At 36.6% G+C, this 21,298-nt stretch overlaps 1 protein-coding gene across 13 annotated transcripts in view; it reads left to right on the top strand.

The window, feature by feature from the left end:
• Nucleotides 1-21,298, top strand: part of PIEZO2 (piezo type mechanosensitive ion channel component 2) — a 457,465-nt gene that overhangs the window by 192,801 nt on the left and 243,366 nt on the right. For all 13 annotated transcript variants that reach the window (XM_035318200.1, XM_035318189.1, XM_035318191.1 and 10 more), the window contains exon 2: nt 12,760-12,855. In XM_035318200.1, coding sequence (XP_035174091.1) covers nt 12,760-12,855 — 96 coding nt within the window. The remainder of the gene's footprint in view (nt 1-12,759; nt 12,856-21,298) is intronic.

Genomic DNA, 21,298 nt, shown 5'->3' with positions numbered 1-21,298 from the left:
ACCAGCTACTAGGAGGAAAAATAACTGTCCTAACTGAAACCAGGACACCCTGTGTGAATTTTGTTCGTCATCTGTGTTCTGCATTTGCTGTTATTTTTAGTTTGAGTCTTGTCAGGGTTATGCAACTGTAGCAGTACAAGTGGACTGCGCTTTCTGGATGTCCAGGGGGCAAGGAACATGCTTTTCTCATCCCATGAAGATGAATGAGGAACAGAGTAATTTCTTTAGTTTCCAGTTACTTTCCTAGAAAGAGAATGGGAAACTTGAAGACATAAAATAAACTCACACGTTTAACATTACAGCAGTCACTGAATAAAATGTCTGAGAAGTTGCTGGAGCCAGAATGAGAACCAGGCAGTTCCCCTTCCATGGGCAGCTACCTCAGCGGAGGAATATGACACCTTCTTCCTCGTACCTGACCAGTGAATACATGAAGACATCATGCAAAATGTGATTTCCATGAAAGTTGAGTGCTCAAGGTTTTGAATTCTGGTGTTCTGTCCTGCTTGATGATAACATATAGTCATGTAAAAAAGAGAATCTTGTTGCCAACCCCAGTTTTGGGTGTCAGAGGTTAGGACTGCTGTTTTTTGAGTAGAGGTTACTTTGGCATGTGTTTACCATGAGGTAGGTGAGGTAAGAGGAAAGAGTGTGCCTGGAATGACCACTGTGACAGAAGAGACTGGAAGTGAAATTAAAGAAGCATCAAAAAGTCATAAATCAAACCAACTAACCAAAACAACCACCAGCCTTGAAGCAGATTGATTTGTTGAGTAAGGGATTACTGCTACAATGTAGAAATATGAAAACAAAGGCAATTTAAGAGAAAATAGAAAGTTTGCAATTGAACTTGAAATGAGGTGTAGATCTTTCTAATGGCAAAGTGTGCTGGCAATGGTGTCCATCATGGTTTTTACTTAATAAATACTTGTATACTTAATTTAAAAAACTTATTGACATTGGATTTGTATGTGAGAGTAGATACTCTTTTAAAATTCATTATTCTGAGTAAGGTTATCATTGTGGTATGCTTACATCTGAGGTCTTTTGTTCATTTTCCTCATTTCAAAGACAGGTTGGGAGTATGCCTGTATACTTAAGATGCATTTCTAGAGCTGAAAGCAAGAGGGGAACAAGAGTTTTTTTTCTTATCCTCTCTCTGCACTCAGTTCCCAGACAGTGTCACAAAGTTATAAATGGTTCCATATGGTTTCTGATGGAGAGAGAAAACTTACTGAAACTGCTACTCTGAGAAAGAAAGGGGAAAAAAGTCATAGCCAAAAAAAAAAAGTGTTCAAGTGTTCACTGTCCAGCAGTCAGCTCTCCTGATGAGCACTGACCAGTGACAAATGTGATTGTAAAAGTGATATGAACCAAATGTGTAAAATTTATGTTTGTTGAAGAATTCATGGATTTTTTTAAATTATTTTTTAAAAAAGCTTGTGCATAGCACACACTAGCTGCATGATGCTGCGCAGAGCAGCACCATGTCAAAATGCTGGTTTAGGATCAGGGTGGGAGCTTCATATGTTAGCACAGTATTATCGGAAGAGCTCTTTAACGTCAAAGGAGTAGTGGTTGATGTGGGAGGTAACTTGTTCTGAGCTAACACAGTTATGCATGGTTCAGCACTGCACAGTGTATGCTGCAACCATTAATTCACACTAAAGTGATGATAAGATTACATGTGTTTCGGTTAACTATTTTGCACAGCAGTGTTTAATTCCAATTTCATCTGTCACAAGCATTGTTGTAACTGGAGTTACTCAGAAGTAAGTGAGAGCAAAACTATGCCAGGATTTATCCTCTTCTTCTGAATTTCAGTAAGAAGAAATAAAGTTCCCAGATTGCTAAAGCTCACTGGGCAGCATGCCTGCCAGATACTTGACATCATTATAACATAGAGTTCTAGAAGAGGAACGTTTTTGGTCACTTTCAAAGTTTCGTTCTTATGTTTACAGCAAATATAAAGGTATAATGAGTGGCAATTGTTTCCTTGTTATTGTAAAGAATTTTGGAGGAAAATTCAGAGTATCTGAAACAAAATAGAATGTGAAATGCAAAAAGGTGTAAAAATAGCAATTTATGGTAGTATTTCAACTTTCCACTTCATCTCCACAAAATAGTAGCACAAATTTCTTACAGCAACAGATTTAAAGTATACTTGTTTTATTATTTTTACTGCACTTAGCCAGTCATGGCTGTGTCAGGTGAAAGTGGGAAATCCCCGCAGACTTAATAAGATTTGCACTTGTGTCTCTGAGCTGAAACGGAGATGTGGGGCTTGTTCTCTGTAGTACTTGGATAGCTACAGACAACTTGGTGGCTGCTGCATTTTTCTGAGAGATTCAGTTTTGTGACTATTAAATAATGGATTGTTTTATCCAGCCAACAGTGTGCAAGTTTATTTTCGTAGTACATTGTTTTGTAAATAATGCTTAGACAAAAGTGCAAGCCTTGAACAACCTCTTTGGTTTTGCTGTTTGGAAAACCTGTTTTGAAAAAAAAAAAACAAAACTTTGAGGCTTTCTCCTCAAACACACCTGTGACCCAGCAGCAAAGGCAGCAGTAACTGTCGCTAAATGAGGACAATTTACTAATATTTTGTGAGAGTGAGTATGTGTGTGTTTTGGTTGGTTTTAAAGAACAGTGCATGCATAAACCCACCTAAAAAGAAGGAAAAATCTGTTTTCATTTCTTTTCATATTTGTGGTTGAAATTAAGATAGTGTATTACTAGAAAGCAAAAATAAAAAAGCTTCAAAAAATACAAGCTTTATGCAGATACAAATAGCAGTAGAACAGTCCACTCAGCAGTCTTGGCCTTCTGTCTCCATATCATATGGCTATTGGAAATACTTGTTGCTCTGGCTGTGTGGGTTATTCTTGTTTTTCTTCTTTCTTCTTCCTTTTTTTTTTTTTTTTCTTTTGTATTTAACTCCTTTTCCGTGCAAAATCTTTTATTCAGAATAGTCCTTATTCTGTAAATTTTAAATGCCCTTCTCTCTTTTAGCATTATTTTTTCTCTTTCTGAACTTGTGCCTAGTCTACATGGTCAGTTTTACTACAGTTTGAAATGTTGCTCAAAATATCTGGACTGCACTTTATCACCAGTGAGAGCTGACTTTTTAACTGTAGAGCAGAAACACGGATGTACATACATTAGGAGAAACTACAGTGGCCCTTTCCCCAAACAATAAAGCAGGGGCCATGGAGTCTCCTCCAGGTCCCCCAGGGCAGGCTTGGCAGGCAGGCCCCATCCCACTGCCCCATCAGGAGTGAGGTGGCCAGGAGCACCAGGCACCTGCCTGGGGATGGGCTGAAGCCTGTGGTGGTTTTACTGTGCTCAGCAGCTGAACACCACAACCGTTCTCTCACTGCCCCTCCTCAGATGAGGAGGGGAAGAAGTAAAGGAAAGAACAAGTTGTGGGCTGAGATAAGGATAATTTAATTAAAAGAAAAAAATATTATTAAGGAAATATTATTATTAATTAAATAACTAAAGGGAAAAAAGGGAAAGGGGAAAAGGGAGGGAGAAAGGGGAAAAAAAAAAAAAAGGAAAACAAGTAAAGGCTATGTGGAAGTGCAGAGGAAAGAAATTACTCTCTGCTTCCCACAAATGAGCGATGCTTGACCATGTCCTTGAAGCAGGGCCTCAACACACGTAGCAGGCGTTCGGGAGGAGGACAGATGTTTTTTGCAACGAGAGCCCACCCGTCCCGTCTTCTTCTCTTCTTCCTTTTTCCACCTTTTATTGCTGAGTGTGACACCATATGGTATGGAATATCCCTTTGGTTGGGTTAGGTCAGCTGCCCTGGTGATGTCTCTCTCTCACTTTTTGGCCCACCCCCTAGGAGGGTTAGAGAGAGTCCTGATGCTGTGCCAGCACTGCTCAGCAGCAGACACAGCACCGGTGTGATACCACTGCTGTTCTAGCTCCAAGTGCAGAGCGCAGCACTGTGTGGGCTGCTGCAGGGAAAGGCAACATCCCAGCCCAACCCAGTACAAGGCCGTGGCCTCCCAAGTCCTCAGGGGCTTCTCCATAGGTGGGGTCATTTGCTCCAGACCCTGACCCAAGCATGTAATTGTCCTGGATACTAACATGAAAGGGCTTTTGGAGTTTTTATGGTGGACTGACACTATAAGGCATTATTTTTTCAAGTTAGAGGTGAACTGTGGGTTTTTGGGAAAAAAATTGCCTTTACGGCTGTGAGTGGGTTACAGCTCAGCTCCTGCTCTATCACTGAATTCAGTAATAATGGTGCTAGAAAACATCACTGATATTTTTCCTGTGCTTTTGTTCTTATTCACTGATTTTTCTAAAGCAAATGCAGTTGCCTGAAGGGTGAGGTCTAATGTGGGATCTACTTGCATTTGTTAGGCAGCCTTTGATGTCCAATAAGATGATTGGGGGTAAAATAAACAAAAACAGTCTCAAAGCTTTGAATATTCTAAATAACATGGAAACTGACTGCTTAATGTTTTACTGGACGGCAGCGCAAGTGTAGAGGCCTAATAATCATGCCATTAAGACAGCATTTTATTGACAATCCAGGAGAATCTTGACTGTATGTCCTTATGTAAGATTAACCATTCATTACTCACATTCATGGATGGTCTTGTAGAGCACCTTGATTTGGAGGAGATGTATTTGTTTCAGCAATTATTTTACTCTAAGTTCATAAATTGGTCCTTTGCACCAGAACCATGTTATCTTGGGTGTACACCAGTGTCTCATTCCCATGCTAAACCTAGTAGAAAAGTCTGTCTACTTTAGTCTATATCAGTCATCTAAATCAGTTGTTGATTGGGTGTTTTCAGAGCTCTGAGGATGTGACTGGTAGAAAATTTGAAATTAATCTCCTTTTTTAAGGGGTGAAAATTTCCCTTGAATGTTTTTCCTGCCACTGGAAAAGTAAGCACAAATGTTAAACCAAATTTTAGCCTAGAGGTACAAATCTTTGCATAGCTTTCTTAGTAATCTTGCAGTTATAAAGTTGTTAATCAGGATGCAAACATTATGCAATATCCTGCTGAATGAAGGTAGAAGGCATATGACATTTAGTTCACTGAAGTGATTCCTTCGCATGTTAATGCACACATAAACATGAACAAATTAATCTAGAAAGGATAATTCTAAGAATAATATGGAAAGAAGGTAGAAATAAATATATGAAAAAAAAGCTCAGCTCATATTTCTTAAACAGAAAAGGGTATAACAAGCATTACGTTATTCTGTTAACCTTAACAATAGTGACTTTTTATTAAGATAAATTCAGAAATAGTGTCAGGATGGCTACTTCTCTCTTCATCTGCCTGTCATATTTTCTGTGGCTTTTGACATTAGCTTACAATTCTAGTTTACAAGTCAGTAGCCGTTTGGTAGTATGTACACACTCTTGAAGGCCAATGTGGAACAGATAGTCTCATTTTCTAAATGGAATTTCTTTTAAAATTTGTGTAGAGCGAAACTAAAATCTTTCATGAAGTTATTTTTTTCCATACCTTTTGAAGATCAAATTCCTCTATTACCACGCTGTTTTGCCCTACAAGATTTCTTGTTTAATAGATGAAATGCATGTTCTATAAAGGTTAACATCTTTAAGTAGAAAAAAGGAAAGAGCTGTTAGTATAAAATATGAAAATAATAGCATACTGCAGCTGTTAGAATTCTGATGTTTGCATGGAAGTACCCAGTATTTACATCTTGAAACTTGGTGGTGAGTCTAAGAATAGTAGTAGATTTCTTCAAGTGTTAAAACATGCTTCTTTGGCTGTCGTATAATACTGAAAATTAAAATCTAGAATGAAATGTTTATAAGTTATCATATGATTTAGGATTTTCTGTTTTATATGGTGCATGCTACACATATCTATCCTAAGAATGAGTTAAAAATTCCAACTTTATTTTAATAAAAACTTGAAAAATAGTTCTTGTACTAACTGTGATAAAGATATGGTTCACTTTAAAATAGTTTGAGCAAACATCAATTTTCCTTAACGAGCTATAAATTCTGGGCTGTCTGGGAATCCCTTATTTTTGTTTTTGAGTGTATATATACAGAGCATCTATATTCTGTAGTCTGGGATATTTAAAAGTATATTGCCTAATAAAGGAAGAGAAAAAATTAATTTTGAAAGATATCTCACTTAAGAGTATGTCCTTTTCACATAATTTTAGACAATGATTTTGTGAAATCGCAGTGAAATGCACATTTCTTTTTTTTTTTTTTTTTATTAGGAAAAAGCAAATACAATAATGAATGTTCTCTTTTAGTGCTGAAATATTGACTTTTTTATTGACTATGTCAAGAAATGTACAAACAACCCTTAACATGTTAGTAGTCTGTAAGTTCCCAGGTGTAATGTCAATTCTTCTTAATTTCAAAAGCAGATAAAAGAACTGAATTATTAATTATTGTGTAAGACTGGGGAAGGAGTGGTTCTTATAGCTCACATATTTCAATACTCTTATCTGACAGAAGTTATAGATCATTATGTTCATGATTCTAATCATATTTGGGGGCTTTTTTAAGGCTTTAAAAAGAAATATTTGGTCTAGTTAATATAACGCAATAGGAGATATTTTGTATTATAATCAAATTAGCACTCTTACCTGACTTGTTTTACCTGGATGAGGTAATCATTGCACGCACTTCCTAACAAAGCTTATAAAAATATTTTACAATGTGTTCTCCATTGCAAGACTTAAGTATTCAGAGGTTATTTATGTTCTCTATAGCTCCCGAAAATGTATTGGCAGAGCAGGCTTTACTGATTATTTTTTTTTCTTCATGCATACGTACATATATATTAAAGATCTGCATTACATTTATTGGGATTAGTGAGTTATGAATATATTTGCAGACATGGTGAAATGTAAACATCACCTACCTGTGTCTAATTTTTAATCTGATTGATCAAATGACAGTGTAAGATGAGATACTCTACAGCTATCTTTCTATTTATTTATTTTTACCACAAATAATTTGTATGACAGTTTGAAAATTTTATAAATCTGCATGTTATTTTTTTTTTTTTACTATATATTTCTTTGTCTGATATGGGTAAAGGTATATGAAATTATCATAACTTTGTCTTAGATATAGTTGTGAGATAATGATTTAAAGAGAATATATTTGTCTGCTATGTTATGCATAAAAACAAGAACATTTCAAATAATCACCTATGAACAAAGAATTCAGTTTTGTGTGTTACAGAGCGCTCAATTTTCTCCACCCAGGGGAAAATGCTGTAAAGTTATTATAAAACTATAAAAGAGCTAATTAGAAAAAAAATTGATTTACTTCTAATATGCTAATATGTTGTATATCAGTAGTTGTTTTTTTATGTCCTTTCACAATTGTGAGTTACTGCTGCCATTGGAATCTGAACAATAGCGGAGTTTCAGAGATGAAAATCCTATTTCCAGAGTTTTCTTATTTAAAGCTGTTAGAAACCATGGTAAGGAAGGCTGTTTAAAAAATCTGAAAAGACAAAATTGTGCGTGGATTTTGTATGTATGGTGTATTTACCTATTCAAGCTTTGCATTTAGTGTTCTTTGTAGGCAAGTTCATATATCTGAAACTAAGAAACTGGAAGTTTTCTGGGATACTAATAAAATTAACACTTTTGGCTTAGGAAGTTTTTTGTTATTGTTGTTGTTTTCAACAAATATCTTCACAGTATTATATATATTCCTGCAGGCAGGAAAGGTAAGGTTTGTATGGAAATGTATTGTCTGTTAACAGTCTAGTTTATATAGCTGCAGAGAAATAAAGCTTTGAGAACACAGTCTCCACAAGTCTAGAAATAGAAAGCAGTAAATTTAAAGGTAAATATAGTTCAAGAATAATTCCTCTGAAATTAATTTTGCTAATCGATTAGACAATTTCCAGAAGAGGTAACAAAAGTAAAATGCTAAAATTGCATTAATTTTGAGACAGAACTGATAGTGCAAACTGACCAATGTAACCCAAATGTCCAGAAATTTCTATGCCACCTGGCTTGCCAAGAAAGTCATTTGTATAGGTGTTTTTTTCATTGATGGAATCCCATTGACCTCAGATGGGACTTTATGCTGTGGTGGGCATTTTCTTATGGCTGCCTTTGCAAGAGACCTTTGTGAACGACAAAAGGAGTGCAGAGGATGATGGGTTCATTTGCTTTTTTGGATAATCCTCTGTTGTTTTCTCAGAGACAAACTGAAGCTGATTTCATTTCCAGTGATGACTTCTTGACAGTTTTGAGTATCAGAACTTGATATCCTTCTATAATAAGGTCGCCCACTGTACCGGGTTGGGCTGGGATGTTGCCTTTCCCTGCAGCAGCCCACACAGTGCTGCGCTCTGCACTTGGAGCTAGAACAGCAGTGGTATCACACCGGTGCTGTGTCTGCTGCTGAGCAGTGCTGGCACAGCATCAGGACTCTCTCTAACCCTCCTAGGGGGTGGGCCAAAAAGTGAGAGAGAGACATCACCAGGGCAGCTGACCTAACCCAACCAAAGGGATATTCCATACCATATGGTGTCACACTCAGCAATAAAAGGTGGGAAAAGGAAGAAAAGGAGAGGGGTAGGCTCTCATTGTGAAAACGTCTGTCCTCCTCCCGAACGCTACGTGTGTTGAGGCCCTGCTTCAAGGTTCACTCATTTGAGGGAAGTAGAGAGTGATTTCTTTCCTCTCCACATAGCCTTCACTTGTTTTATTTTGTTATTCCCTTTCCCCCTCCATCTTCCCCTTTCCCTTTTTTCCCTTTAGTTGAATTGTTTAATTAATAATAATATTTCCTTAATAATATTTTTTCTCTTTAATTAAATTATCCTTATCTCAACCCGTGAGTTGTTCTTTCCCTTACTTCTTCCCCTCCTCATCTGAGGAGGGGCAGTGAGAGAGCGGTTGTGCTGTTCAGCTGCCTAGCACGGTAAAACCACCACACCCACTTAATGGTTGAAGGGAAGGTAGTAGATGAATTTTTCTGCATTTTAGCAAGGCTTTTGATGGTGTCCTCACAGCATTCCTCTGGACAAATTGTCCAGTTGTGTGATGAGCAGGTACATGCTATGCTGGGCAAAGAATTGACTGAATGTTAGGGCGTAAGGGGTTGTAGTGAGTGGAGATGCATCTGTCTGATCAATAGTGGTGTGATTCTCCAAGGCACAATATTTGGGTCAGTTCTGTTCAATGTTGTAATCACTGATCTGGATGCAGGAGTTGAATGCATCCTTAGTAAATTTGCTGGAGATACTAAACTGGGAAGTGATGTGGACTCTTGAGGAATGCGAGGCCTTGCTGTGGGATCTAGATAGATTGGAGCATTGGGCCTGCATCAACGGGATGAAGTTTAATGACAGAAACTGGATTCTGCACTTGGGATTGAGTGGTGCTGGACAAAATTACAGATTGAGAGGTGAGTGGCTTGAGAGCGGCCCTGTAGAGAGGGATCTGGGGGTGCTGGTTGACAGTAGGCTAAACATGAGCCAGCAGTGTAGACTGGCAGACAATGGCAAACCACATTCTGGGGTGCATTAGACGCAGCGTAGCCAGCTTGTCTAGAGATGATTATCCCACTGTGTTTACCAGTGGTGTGGCCTCACCTTGAATGCTGTGTAGAGTTCTGGGCTCCACAATATAAAAAAGAATGTTAATATATTTGAATGTGTCAGAGAAGGACAATAAGGCTGGCTGGTTAAAAGGCTGCAAGGCATGTACTATGAGGACAGCTGAGTTCAAGCGTGGAGAAGAGGAGGTTGAGGAGTGACTTCGTTAATCTCCACAACTTCCCAAGGAGGAAAAGTGGAGAGGAAAATGGTCATCTTTTCTCTCTCGTATCTAGCGACAGGAAGTGTGGGAATGGCTCAAAGCTGAGTCAGGGGAGGTTCAGACTAGAATTAGGAAAAAATTCTTTACTTAGAGAGTAGTTGGACACTGGAACAAGCTTCCTAGTGAGGTGGTTGATGCCCCGTGCCTGATGATGTTTAAGAGGCATTTGGATCACACTCATAATGATGTTTTAACTTTGGGTCAGCCCTGAAAGTTGGACTCTACCTTTGTGTAGGTCCTTTCCAACTGAATCTATTCTAACTTAAGAATCCATGTGTTTGACAAATAAAGTTGCATTGCAGAGTGAATATGTAAACACACTGCAGCAGTTGTTTTCTAATCTTTTATTGTGCTAAAAATGTGTTTGATTGTAGCTTTTTGCTGTGGCAGAGTAGCTTTTAATCTCTTCAGAAAAATACAGTAGATAAATGGAGATCATGAAAAAAGGTATGTAAATAATGAATGGACTGAACTTTAAAAAATCACATCTAAGTTTGTTTGTTTGATTGTTTTTTAATTTATTAATTCTGAGAAATTTATTGCTGGTGCTCTTGCAAGAGCTTAAATAAACATAGTTGTCCAGGCAATGTGTAGGCAAGATTATTATACTAGGTGGTGCTTGGGTATAAATAGAGACCTATACCTTTGGCATGAACTTTTTACCAAGGCATTTATTGGCATACTGCTAACAAAGGAGGTTATCTAAAATCACACAGTTGCTATTTTTTATGCTTGCACTGACGAAGCTGATTGCTAGGTGCTGTTCAAGAAACATAGCAAGCTAAGTTCTGAAGAATGTTATCGTAAGAAGAAAATGTGTATAACACTGTACTGAAATCAAGTAAGCCATTTAACATGATTAAAAGCTGATTGTCTGGGCCTCTGCAATAACTGGATCTGCTACCAGAGTGTTTGGGAACATTGATCCTTTCCTTTAAATACTGGTGGAAAACCCATCAGGCTTCAGATCAACCTTGAACCACCTTTTCCTATGCATGCCAAAGAACTTCTTCCACCCCAAATTAAATTTGCAAACAGGCTGATTTATGGATTTGTCCTGACCTCAGAAGTGTCCTTGTGGCCATTCTTTCCAAGAATGCCACTAATGGTCATAGCACATCCTCTGCTCCTCTTCAGAGTGCCCTGTAAGTAAGTACATATAGCAGGGCCGACTCCGTCTTCTCAAGTACATTCATATTAAAGCTCTGATAATAGCTTACAAAATTCCCTGCAGCATAGGTCCCATTTACTTTTTATTGCACTTTTTCCTGGTTACGGGTATAAGTGTAAGTCTTCAGGTGGTCTTTAAAGGCTGTGTCTGTAAAGGAAGTTTAAGCATTAAGCAACAGAAGCAGTCTGCCTCAGTTTGAATTTTTTTTAGATAAATCAGAAGTTGCTCTTAAGTATTCTGGATTTCACTCCAAACAAACTTCTATTAAACTTTGATGGATTTTGTAGTCCCTCATGGATTTTTTTATTTTTATTTATTTCTTTATTTATTGAAGGCTGATGGCAGAATCATGTTTAGAAATAGAGCATAGATGCTACTTGTTCTTCCTTCTTGCCAGATGTACCCATAAAGATCACACATTTCTTCGCTAAACTGCAGATGTGGGACGAGAGTTGAAAGTCTTTGTATCAGGGCTATTAAGGAATTGGAGTCTTATTCAAAACATTAGTTAGTTTGGAAGACAAGAATTATAGCTGTTGTATGGATTTGTTTGTTAAAAGTGAGACTTTTTGTATTTATAACTAGAATGGACAGATGTGATGAGGATCAATTAATGCTTAAGTTGTCAACTCATTCTCTACATAGTATTAATACATTTCATGAAGTGGTGTCTGGAGAAACTTGTCTTCTTTTGGGATACATATTTCTGGCAGAACTAAGGCTGCATCCTTCCTCCAAAATCAAGTTGTTTTGGATATAGCTGAGAAAACTGAATTTATATTAGTTACATTCCAAGAGTGAATAAATGCCATCTCCTGACTCCTCAGCAGTTGCTTTATCTGATGTGAAAGTTTAATGTAGTAGGTCTCATAATATCCCAATATTGGCTGCACAGTGGATTTAGTGATTACTTCATTTTGTTGTTTCTGGACGTTTTTATCCTTTCAGTAAGGAAATCTATCCTTTCAGCACAGAATATGCATGACATCCTTAGAAAGGATGTGTCTGGGTTGTAGCAATATTGCCACCCCTTTTAACAGCCTGCTGATATGGGTGTTGCCAGGAAAACACACTTGCACTAAATGTATAAAATAGGAAACATTAGACCAAGTTAGTGGAGAGTTCTATTATTTAGAAAAATCAGTATAACACCAGTTGCAAGTTATCAAGCCCTTTTTCATTTATAATCCACTATCTTTTCACTATAAGAATTTTGTAAAAGCAAACAAATGGGTGACAGTAAAAATCAAATTGCTCTTGAATGAAGTGACATCATTTAAAGGAAAACTGGTTATTTTAGGCATGCTCTCACTTGGAATCTGAATACAATTCATTGTTTTTCTGCATTATTTAATGATAATCCTTATTTGTAATATAATGAACTTGTATGTAATTTCTTAAAGAGAGACAATCAATACTACTTTATGCATCCCTATATACTTTTTTTGGGGGAGGTGATTTTGTGAGTTTACAGATGAGGAAAGTAACCAGTTAAGCTGCCAACTAACTTGTCCGTCATTCCATACAGTCTTTGTAACTTGGATGCATCTTCAGCACTAAGCTTAAAAATGTATATTACTATGAAAATGCCTCAAAAGTGTACTTTATTTTATTAATTTAAGCAGCAACTAGAACACTTGCATAGAAATACCTTAGATAAATGGTTAAAATTGCTATGGTAAATAGGAAACTCAAATTGTAAATGTTTTGTGCTATTATATATGCTTACCCTGATTAAGTGGTATGTTCTTTTTCTTTTCTCACAGCCTGTGCTTTCCGTTACAATGGGCTCTCCTTTGTCTACCTCATCTACCTCCTGCTCATTCCTCTGTTTTCAGAACCCACAAAAACAACGATGAAAGGTAAGACATTCCTTGATTCATTTTTAAGATTCTGTGCTGGGCACAGTACCTGCAAAAGCCTTGGTGGTGAGGGTTTTTCCCTTATTAAGTGAGCTACTTTGTAATACATTCTATAAACTCAGACTGCAGTTTCTCTGTAGGCTGGCTTTGGTGCTGAAGGACTTCCAAGCCTGATGTTTTTTGTTTGTTTGTTTGTTTTTCCCCAAGGTTCAGCTGGGTACTGAGGGATCCTTTTATGTCATTATTTCACCAGGAATACTGAAGTGATCTGGGTGAAAAATGAGCTGTCAGAAACAACCCAAAGGCATCTTACTGTGCCCAAGGGTTGGATTTGTAGTTACTTTTAAGAATTATATTTGGTCTCAGATTTTTCACTCAATTGTGTTTTAGGTACTTATTTAAACACTATTGTCATCCTGATTTACATTATACAACTGCCTTAATAAAAATAATATAAAAGGTTTACTAGTAGAGATAACAAATAGCATCTGTGTATCACATACCTATCAAACTTTTAAAATTTAAAGTATGAAAACAATAGTGGCAACCTATGAAGATAGAAAATTATTTCTATCTTGTATTATATTCTTGCTGTTTGTAGAGTGCCTGTTGTCTGCAGAGGAGTGACTTCTTGAAAGTCAGCAGAAATGGCTGTATAACAGTATTGACACGTAAGAGTTTGTGATCTGTTAGTGGAATTTGCAGTGAGGATGCAATCATGTCTTATCATTTACTGATGTCACCTAGCAACCTGTTGGATGAGATTGCAGATGACTGAATTTCAAAGTACTAGCGCTGCATGAAACATTCCTGTACCTGCTCTCCTGGTTCTCCTTCAGATCAGTATGAAAAATAATACTGCACAATGCTCTAAGAACAGTTCTTGGGGAGTCAGGTTCTGTTTTAGAGTAACTCTGCAACCTGTCATCCTCTTTTGTCTTTACTGAGAAGATAGAGAGCAAGCAGAACTTTCAGAAATATCTGATGAACTATTCATTAATGAGTGGCACACAGTGACAGTACCAAACTTGATTTTCACAAGTGGAAGTTCAACTTATGTTTTTCCGATTTTTGCTAGTGTTTTCATTAACCATTAGCTTGAGTAAGAAGAAGGCTAAACTAAAGAAAACCATCTAAACTATCTGTATGTGTGCAAGGTTTTGGCTCATGTGGATTTTCACCCGCTCTATGTATAGGAGATCTTTCATAAGGAAGAGCACTTTCTCCTCCAGGTCCCTGCAAGGAGAAAAAAGGCAGAGTTAGATTTGTGCTGTGGAAAGTGTATACAGACCTATTCTAATTATGATGACTCACTGTTTTTCTTTTACTTTAGCTAGGATGGAAGCAGATTTTTTTTTTTTTTTTTTAATCTTTGAAGGACTTACTGAAATTATATCCTGTCACAGTGCATGTCACAGACTTGCTTCATTTAGAAGAGCATCTGTATTGAATTAACCCATTTTGCATTCTTTTTTTTTTTTTGGTTTTATGTTATAATTATTTCATATGATTATAGTAACATCAAATGACAGAGATATGTGCTATGTAGTTTATATACATTCTCTACACCTGAACTAAAGGGAAAGAAGTGAAAGGGATTGCACGAGGGTAGTAGTATTGCTAGATGTTATTCATAAATGGGGTATGAGTTATAGATAGATCAAAGTCAAATTTCCAAAAATTGTTTATAGTGGGGTAAATTTGAATTAGACCAAATTTAGAGTCTTTGAGAATTGCAGTTGAAGTCTTTTGGCAAAGTTATGAATCAGCTGAGAATTCAAGCTCTTTTGAGTGCTCACCTGTTAGCTATAGAGTTCAAATCTCTCACCCCTGGCTGAAGGAGCCGTCTTCCCCAAACACTTCTGTGTAGAAGGGAAAGAGGTCTACTTAGTAAATATATATCATACCTTAATTTCTATGTTTCTATTGTGTCTCTCCGTATTATTTTACTTCCCCACATCAGTCTTCACTCAGTTTCTAACAGTAAATCTAAGAAAATAGCACACTGCCTTTTGGCCAGGACCCACACCAGTTGGGTGGGTCAAGTTCATGTTGACTGTATAAGTATCCAGTGGAGCCAGAAAAAAAGATAGCTGAAAAATAAATAAAATAAGCATAAAATGTAGTAAATCTCACTCTAAGTAAGGGTGCCAGTCATTTTTAAAGTGGAAATTACAAGGACAGTATGAGAATGAAACATCTGTAAATGACCATCTGTGAGCTAAAGCTTCTCTTAAAAGTCCTGATGGTGACAGCTGAGAGGGAGGCACCCACTGGGGAGTTTGGGTGCAGCTTCCCAGCTAACATGCAGTTACCGTGTTTTATTTTGTGTGTTTTATTTTTACTGCCTCTTCTGTACCATTGACAGGATGAACAGAGCCATTTTCTAGATGCCAAGAGGGATTGTGGAGAAATATGCTAATCTTCTAGCATCTAAAAAGTTGATTTGATTAAAGCTCCCTATGACTTTAATAGACATTTGCATCACTGATGGCAGAAATCTCTCATCAGAGGGGATAGTGCTTTCTTAGGATTTTGGATAATTTCCTTACACTATCTGTCCTATTGCATTAAGTTTCTCCTAAATTTCATGTTATGATGCATTCATGAGAATTAGTTTCACAGGTGAATTCAATGTGTCTGAATGTAACCATTTTGGTCCACCATAGGTGTCACCTTTTCAAATTTTGTGTGTATTTCTTTCTACAAAGTGCAGAGGGATTTTTTTTTTCATGTACAGAGGATGGAAAAGAAAGGGGAAATAACTATTTTAACTAAAACTAGCTAAGCCACCATTAAATAAAGTAAAAACAAACAAACAAACAAAAAAAATTATTGAAAAACAAAACAAAACCACAATGCAGCTATATATTTTACTTGTCTTTTTTATTTTTTTCCCACTTTCATTTCTTTCTCATAAACAATATTTTTGAATCTTCCCTTCCATTTTTGTTAAAATCATTTTTTTTTTTTTTTCCTGAAGCCTTTGCTTCATTTGAGTAAGTCTTTTTAATCTTTTGAGCTTTCTCCACCAAAGTTTGCCTTCCTTGTCTTCTTCTGGTTCATTCAATTCCCAGTCACAATCTCTGACAAACTGCCGCCTCTTGCTCTTCCATCTGTCTTCTGGGTTCATCATCTTACACCTTGCAGTTAATAAATTTATTCAACTCCTATCTGCCAAGGGTAAGGGTTTTCCTGACTAGAATTAGAAGCTCCAGAATTAGTCTGGAATGGACAATGTCAGACTAGATTAATTTTTGTTTTGAAAGAAACCTAAAAGTTTAGATATACTGGGAAAAAAATACTATACTCTCTGAAATACTTTGAATAGTATTTAAAGCTTAATAAATTATGTTTTTCCTATTTTTTTTTTCTTAAGCATTTAATCTTCTTTAAAATAGAACTGCTAAGATAAAACTATATTAGTCCTTGAGCTTGGAAGAGACACAGTCTCCTGTCTCTGCATATTTGTTTCAAGATACTACCTTGCCCATTGAAAATACCAACCTCATCTAAAGAAAAGGAAACATGTCCTTCAATTATATCTGAAATGCTGAGTTACTTAAGATTTATCTGAACATGTTTGGCTTACAAGAAGTATTACTTAATTGTCCATAAATCTAGCTGAATAAGGGAAATTGTATACATGAGCTTTTATGTGCCGCTGAAAATGTCTTTGGTTAACTGTCTTGTTCAGCCCTATCTATTATTTATAATCCTTGAAATCTGTGATTACAAAGTTGATTATACAGTGAAATGTACTACTCTGCCTGCAACAACTATAAAAAAAAAAAAAAAGTTTCATTGCAAATAATATTTTTGTCCAGAAGGACTTCAGAACTTGATTAGGCCAATTTTTCAAGGGTTCCTGATGAGAACTGCTTTTGAGGTAGATGCCTAATGGCATGCATTGTAACACCATGTGATTTGGGCAGTGGTTTTCTACATGAGTTACCTCTAAAATCAGCAACTGAGTATCTGTTTCATTGGAGATGACACATAGAAGGTAGTCTTTTAAACAGTTTACCGTTTAACTTCTGATTCAGAGATGGTTATATTAGTGATCTTTTTGTTTGCATCTAAAGTCAACTGTGTGGAGGTCCTAGTCCTTATCAAGGGCTTGTATGTACTGTGGTGATGGAAATAATAAAGCATGACCATATAGATTTGCTCTGTTTTGGACCAATAGCTCATCAACAGTACTATGTAACTGTTATCTGTGTGGCCTTTCTTTTGTGTGTAACAGAGGTGAGTTTGCATGTAGTTAGTTTTGTTAACTTTATTTCAATTCATAATTTCTGATATTCTAGATATGAATAATAAGACTATGTGGCCAGCCACCATGTACATAATAATGATAATAAAAATCAAATAAATAAAAAAAAAAACAAACAATTTCAAGCATGAACTGGATTTTGCTAACTTCATTTTAGTGGCAACAGGAATGGAATTGCTTCTGAATGGAGATACGGCTCAGCATATTAAAAATTCTCTCTCTTTGGTACAAAAAATACTCATATATTGCACAGATCCGTAAAAATGTTTTTAAAATGTCTAGATCGATGAACTGACAAACAAAATCTAAATCACAGTAATTTTTAATTGAACATTATTTTGAGTATTGCTGAAACCATGGTAAAGAAATGGAATAGGAGACTGTTTTGCAGATGTGAAAGGGCTTGTGATCTGGAATAATCTGCATAGAATTGCAAGATGCAAAAGGGATACAGTGGCAAATTTGGATCACCAGATATAGCTCAAGAAGTTTCAGGACAGCATTGATTCAAATGAATACAGAGAAAAAATCCACAAACATTATTTTGATTTACCTATGTGCATATGCATCAGTTTAATGCATCTGTTTTATGAGCAGTCTTTTCAGTCTCAGTTGCACTAATTTTCTGGAGTTTCACACTGACATTAGATATCTAACTTAAATATTCAAGTTATGAATTGGGTCAACCTATATAGCCAGTGAATAGTACTCTGATGAGTACTCTGAGTTGACTGTTTGAGCCTGTACTGAGTCCAAAAATCTTAAATTAGATGCTTAATTTTAGACCTCATCTACATTACATGGTATTGAGATTTCTGAACAAAATGAGGAGCTTACGTGAATATTGTCCTGTGATTCTCATGAAAGAGAAAACCAGTTGTTAACTTCCTAATCGTAAATCCTTGCACTTCACGGTTGTGTGGTTTGTAGTACAAAAATACACCTGTTTCAAAGCAGGGCATCCACTAATACATCTTCAATTTTAGCTTTTCAAGAATTTCTAAACAGTGCTTGTGAAAGAATTGCTGCCCAAAGCGTATGTGCAGAAATCATTTGAAAATAACTTCCGAAAAAAAAAAAAGGCAATCAAACAACAAAACAGCCAACCAACCAGCTAACCCCCAAAGCTAAAACACTGATTGGAAGCTATGTTTAGAAATTTTTAAACAAAATTCCCTTCCCTCATTTGTCCTGTAAAAACCATGCTCTACTGATGGCAAATACGGTATTTAAAACTGTGTACAGAAATACTGACCAAGAATTACACCTTTAAAGAATATAGCATTCTCATTCTTATATATTCACTAACAGATACAATGGGATAGTCTTTAATGTCTGCTACTATGCAATGGTGATGTTTGCAAACTCACACAACTTTATCTGTGTTGAAAATGCGAGAAAGGGCCTTAAATTTTTTGGTCTTTTTAAGCCAGTTTAAACCATTTTCTCAGCAGCATTATTAATAGGATTTGATTGAGAACAGAAATCTTGTAGCTAATTTGAGTGCTTTCAAGCATTCTGGTTTCCTTAAAGTGTATGAACTGAAGAATGAGTTTGTAGGTTGGAAATAGCGACTTTGATATTGGAAAGACTTCCTCACATGTAATGTGTTGCCTGCTTTGAACAGAAATTCAGCCAAATGTGCATCTGAAGGCTTAGATGCCTGTTACTGCTTCAGTCTATGGAGCTGGTTTTAGTTCAAGCCATTGGAGTTCATGACTGTTTTTACTTTCATCTCATAACTATTATATCACCTACTATTAGTATAATATTATGGGGGTATTGTACTCCAAATAGGGTATAAAAGCCCTTGATCATCTGGAACTGCAGCTAAAATAGCAGTACCCGTTTTGTGCAAGAGTTTTATGTTTGACATTCTGCCCTGCACGGGATAAAGGCTATACCTGCCTACTGGATTTTTAATAGTATTGATAAATTGTGCACTTAAGTTCTTCAGGATGGTTTTCTGTAGTGCTTGCCAGAATGGACATTGATAGGCCACAGGCCTAGCCATCCCCTAATCTCGTTGTAACTTAAAATGTAAAAATTTGCTGCACTGGGAAGGAAAGAAGATATGTTTAATGTTTTACATAGCTTTAAAATGAAACAAACAAACAAACAAAAAAAGATTTATTACCTGTTATCCTTAAGTGCTCAATAGAAAGTACTCTGGGCAGTAATAGAGATGCTGACTAAAGGGGGATGGAGAGCTGTTTAAGATGTCTTCAGAACTACTGAGTGTCTTTGTGGAAGCCTGAAGAACTGGTATGAAGATTTATTTATAACTTGGAAAATGCTTTTCAGCAATTAAAAATGGGGTTTCTACTGGATTGGGCATGTGTTTTCCTATGGAGGCATGCCAGGCTGCTACATAAACATCCTTTGGCTCAAAATAGTGCATCTCAGCTAGGTTTCTCCACTTCCAACATTATAAGTATTCTCACGGGAGTGAACAATGGAGTGTGTTATTTATAATCTGTGGGCCAAATCCTGAAGTACTTATTCATGGAATTTCTAGCAATGGATGAGTGAAAATGAAGTGATGCCTTTAACTTAACCAACCTCAGAAATTCTCTTGCATCTAATGAGCTAAAGAACTTCCCTGTTAGTGATACTGTGTGCTTTCTCACTCTTGAGTATCAAAACATTTTCTTAAGAAATGAGATAAAATGCTCTCCAGCTAAGTGAAAGTGTACTCCCAAGAAGCATTGCACTTGACAGCAACGAGTACAGAAGTCTTGCATCACTAATGTTTCTGAATATGATAAATAATGCCTGTACCTTTCTCACTGCTTTGTAATGCTGTTTCCAAATAGGCCGTTCCACTCTGAGAGGGCTGACTCCAGTTCTTGGTTTGTTTTACTTTGTGGCTTCCACAAAAGAAACTGTGAGCAGGAACTCCCATTATGTGGTTGATTAGTTGATGTGTCTCCAGTTTTCATTATCACTGTTATTATATGAGTGCCGTCAATGTTTTATTTTATATAGCTTGTAAAAGTTATTTTTCTAGTTTATCTTTTGTTGTCTTTGCACAAGGGCTAAAATCATTAAAATTTGGTCAATTACCTTCCTTTCCATGTGCAAAATAAACCTTTAATCACTTTTACATTGGAAGGTGAGAGTGCAAAACTTAGAATCTAATCTAGAAACAATGTGGTAACTTAAGATAATTTGTTCTAAGGTAACAGTCTGCTCAACCAATGTCATGAAAACCTAAGGAGAAATTTCTGCCATGAGTTAGAGGAAGACAAGGATAAAAAGTGTGATTTAGACCCAGCTGTGTGCACTGACAACAGTGCTGTCCTGAATGTGCACACTTGGTCAAATTTGGGATCTGATGGTGGCTTACTGTGGATGTGAAAAGATTTTAAACTCTGAATGACCTTGTGGCATGTTTTTAAATTGAATTAAATAATGAAATTATAAAAATGAATTTTACAAAATCATATAAAAATAGCAGCATTTTAGGCTGTAGAATACGATCGAATATGCATCATGTAATACTGCAATCCTATGACTGATCGGTCAACCCACAGATTTAGATGGAAAGAAAATGGTGCTGAGTATGCTAGTGAAGCAAAACTTAAAGAATTTGTTCTCCTTTCTGTACTCCGAATAATTAATTTTTCTGGGTTAAAGTGCATGCGCTTCTTTTACCTTGTTGCATATGTAAATTATTGTAGAGTTTCACAGTTCTTTCTGTGTTGGTTGTGACCAGTGGGGATGTATACAGTTTTTTGTTCACTGGCTTAATTTTATGTGCATTATTTGTGTGTTTCTCATCTAGGATCCACACTGTTGATATACAGTTGTGTATGCTGCATGGCGGCAAAAGCTTTTAATGAAGCTGATCATTAAATGTTATAGCTATTTTATTTTTATTTTTATTTTTTTTTCAGGCAATATACTGAAAGCAGACTCAGCTTTCAGACATAGCCAAAGGATATGGTTTCCTTGAGCACCTTTCTGCTGCCCTCTGTAGCTGACAGTGCTTTGCCAGGGCAGCTGCTGGGAGTGTGGGAGTGTGACCTGCAGCACTCATCTCTCTGCTGCAGCTCAGCCTGCTCAGCCTCCAACCCAGCCCCAACCCCATCCTTCCTGTAGCAGGAATGGACCAGCCCTTTGGGCAGCAAATTTCATTGTGCTTATTATACAGGGGAAAGGGAT

Source organism: Oxyura jamaicensis, chromosome 2, assembly GCF_011077185.1.
Source record: "Oxyura jamaicensis isolate SHBP4307 breed ruddy duck chromosome 2, BPBGC_Ojam_1.0, whole genome shotgun sequence".
NCBI lineage: Eukaryota > Metazoa > Chordata > Aves > Anseriformes > Anatidae > Oxyura > Oxyura jamaicensis.
This window is presented reverse-complemented; position numbering and strand designations above follow the sequence as displayed.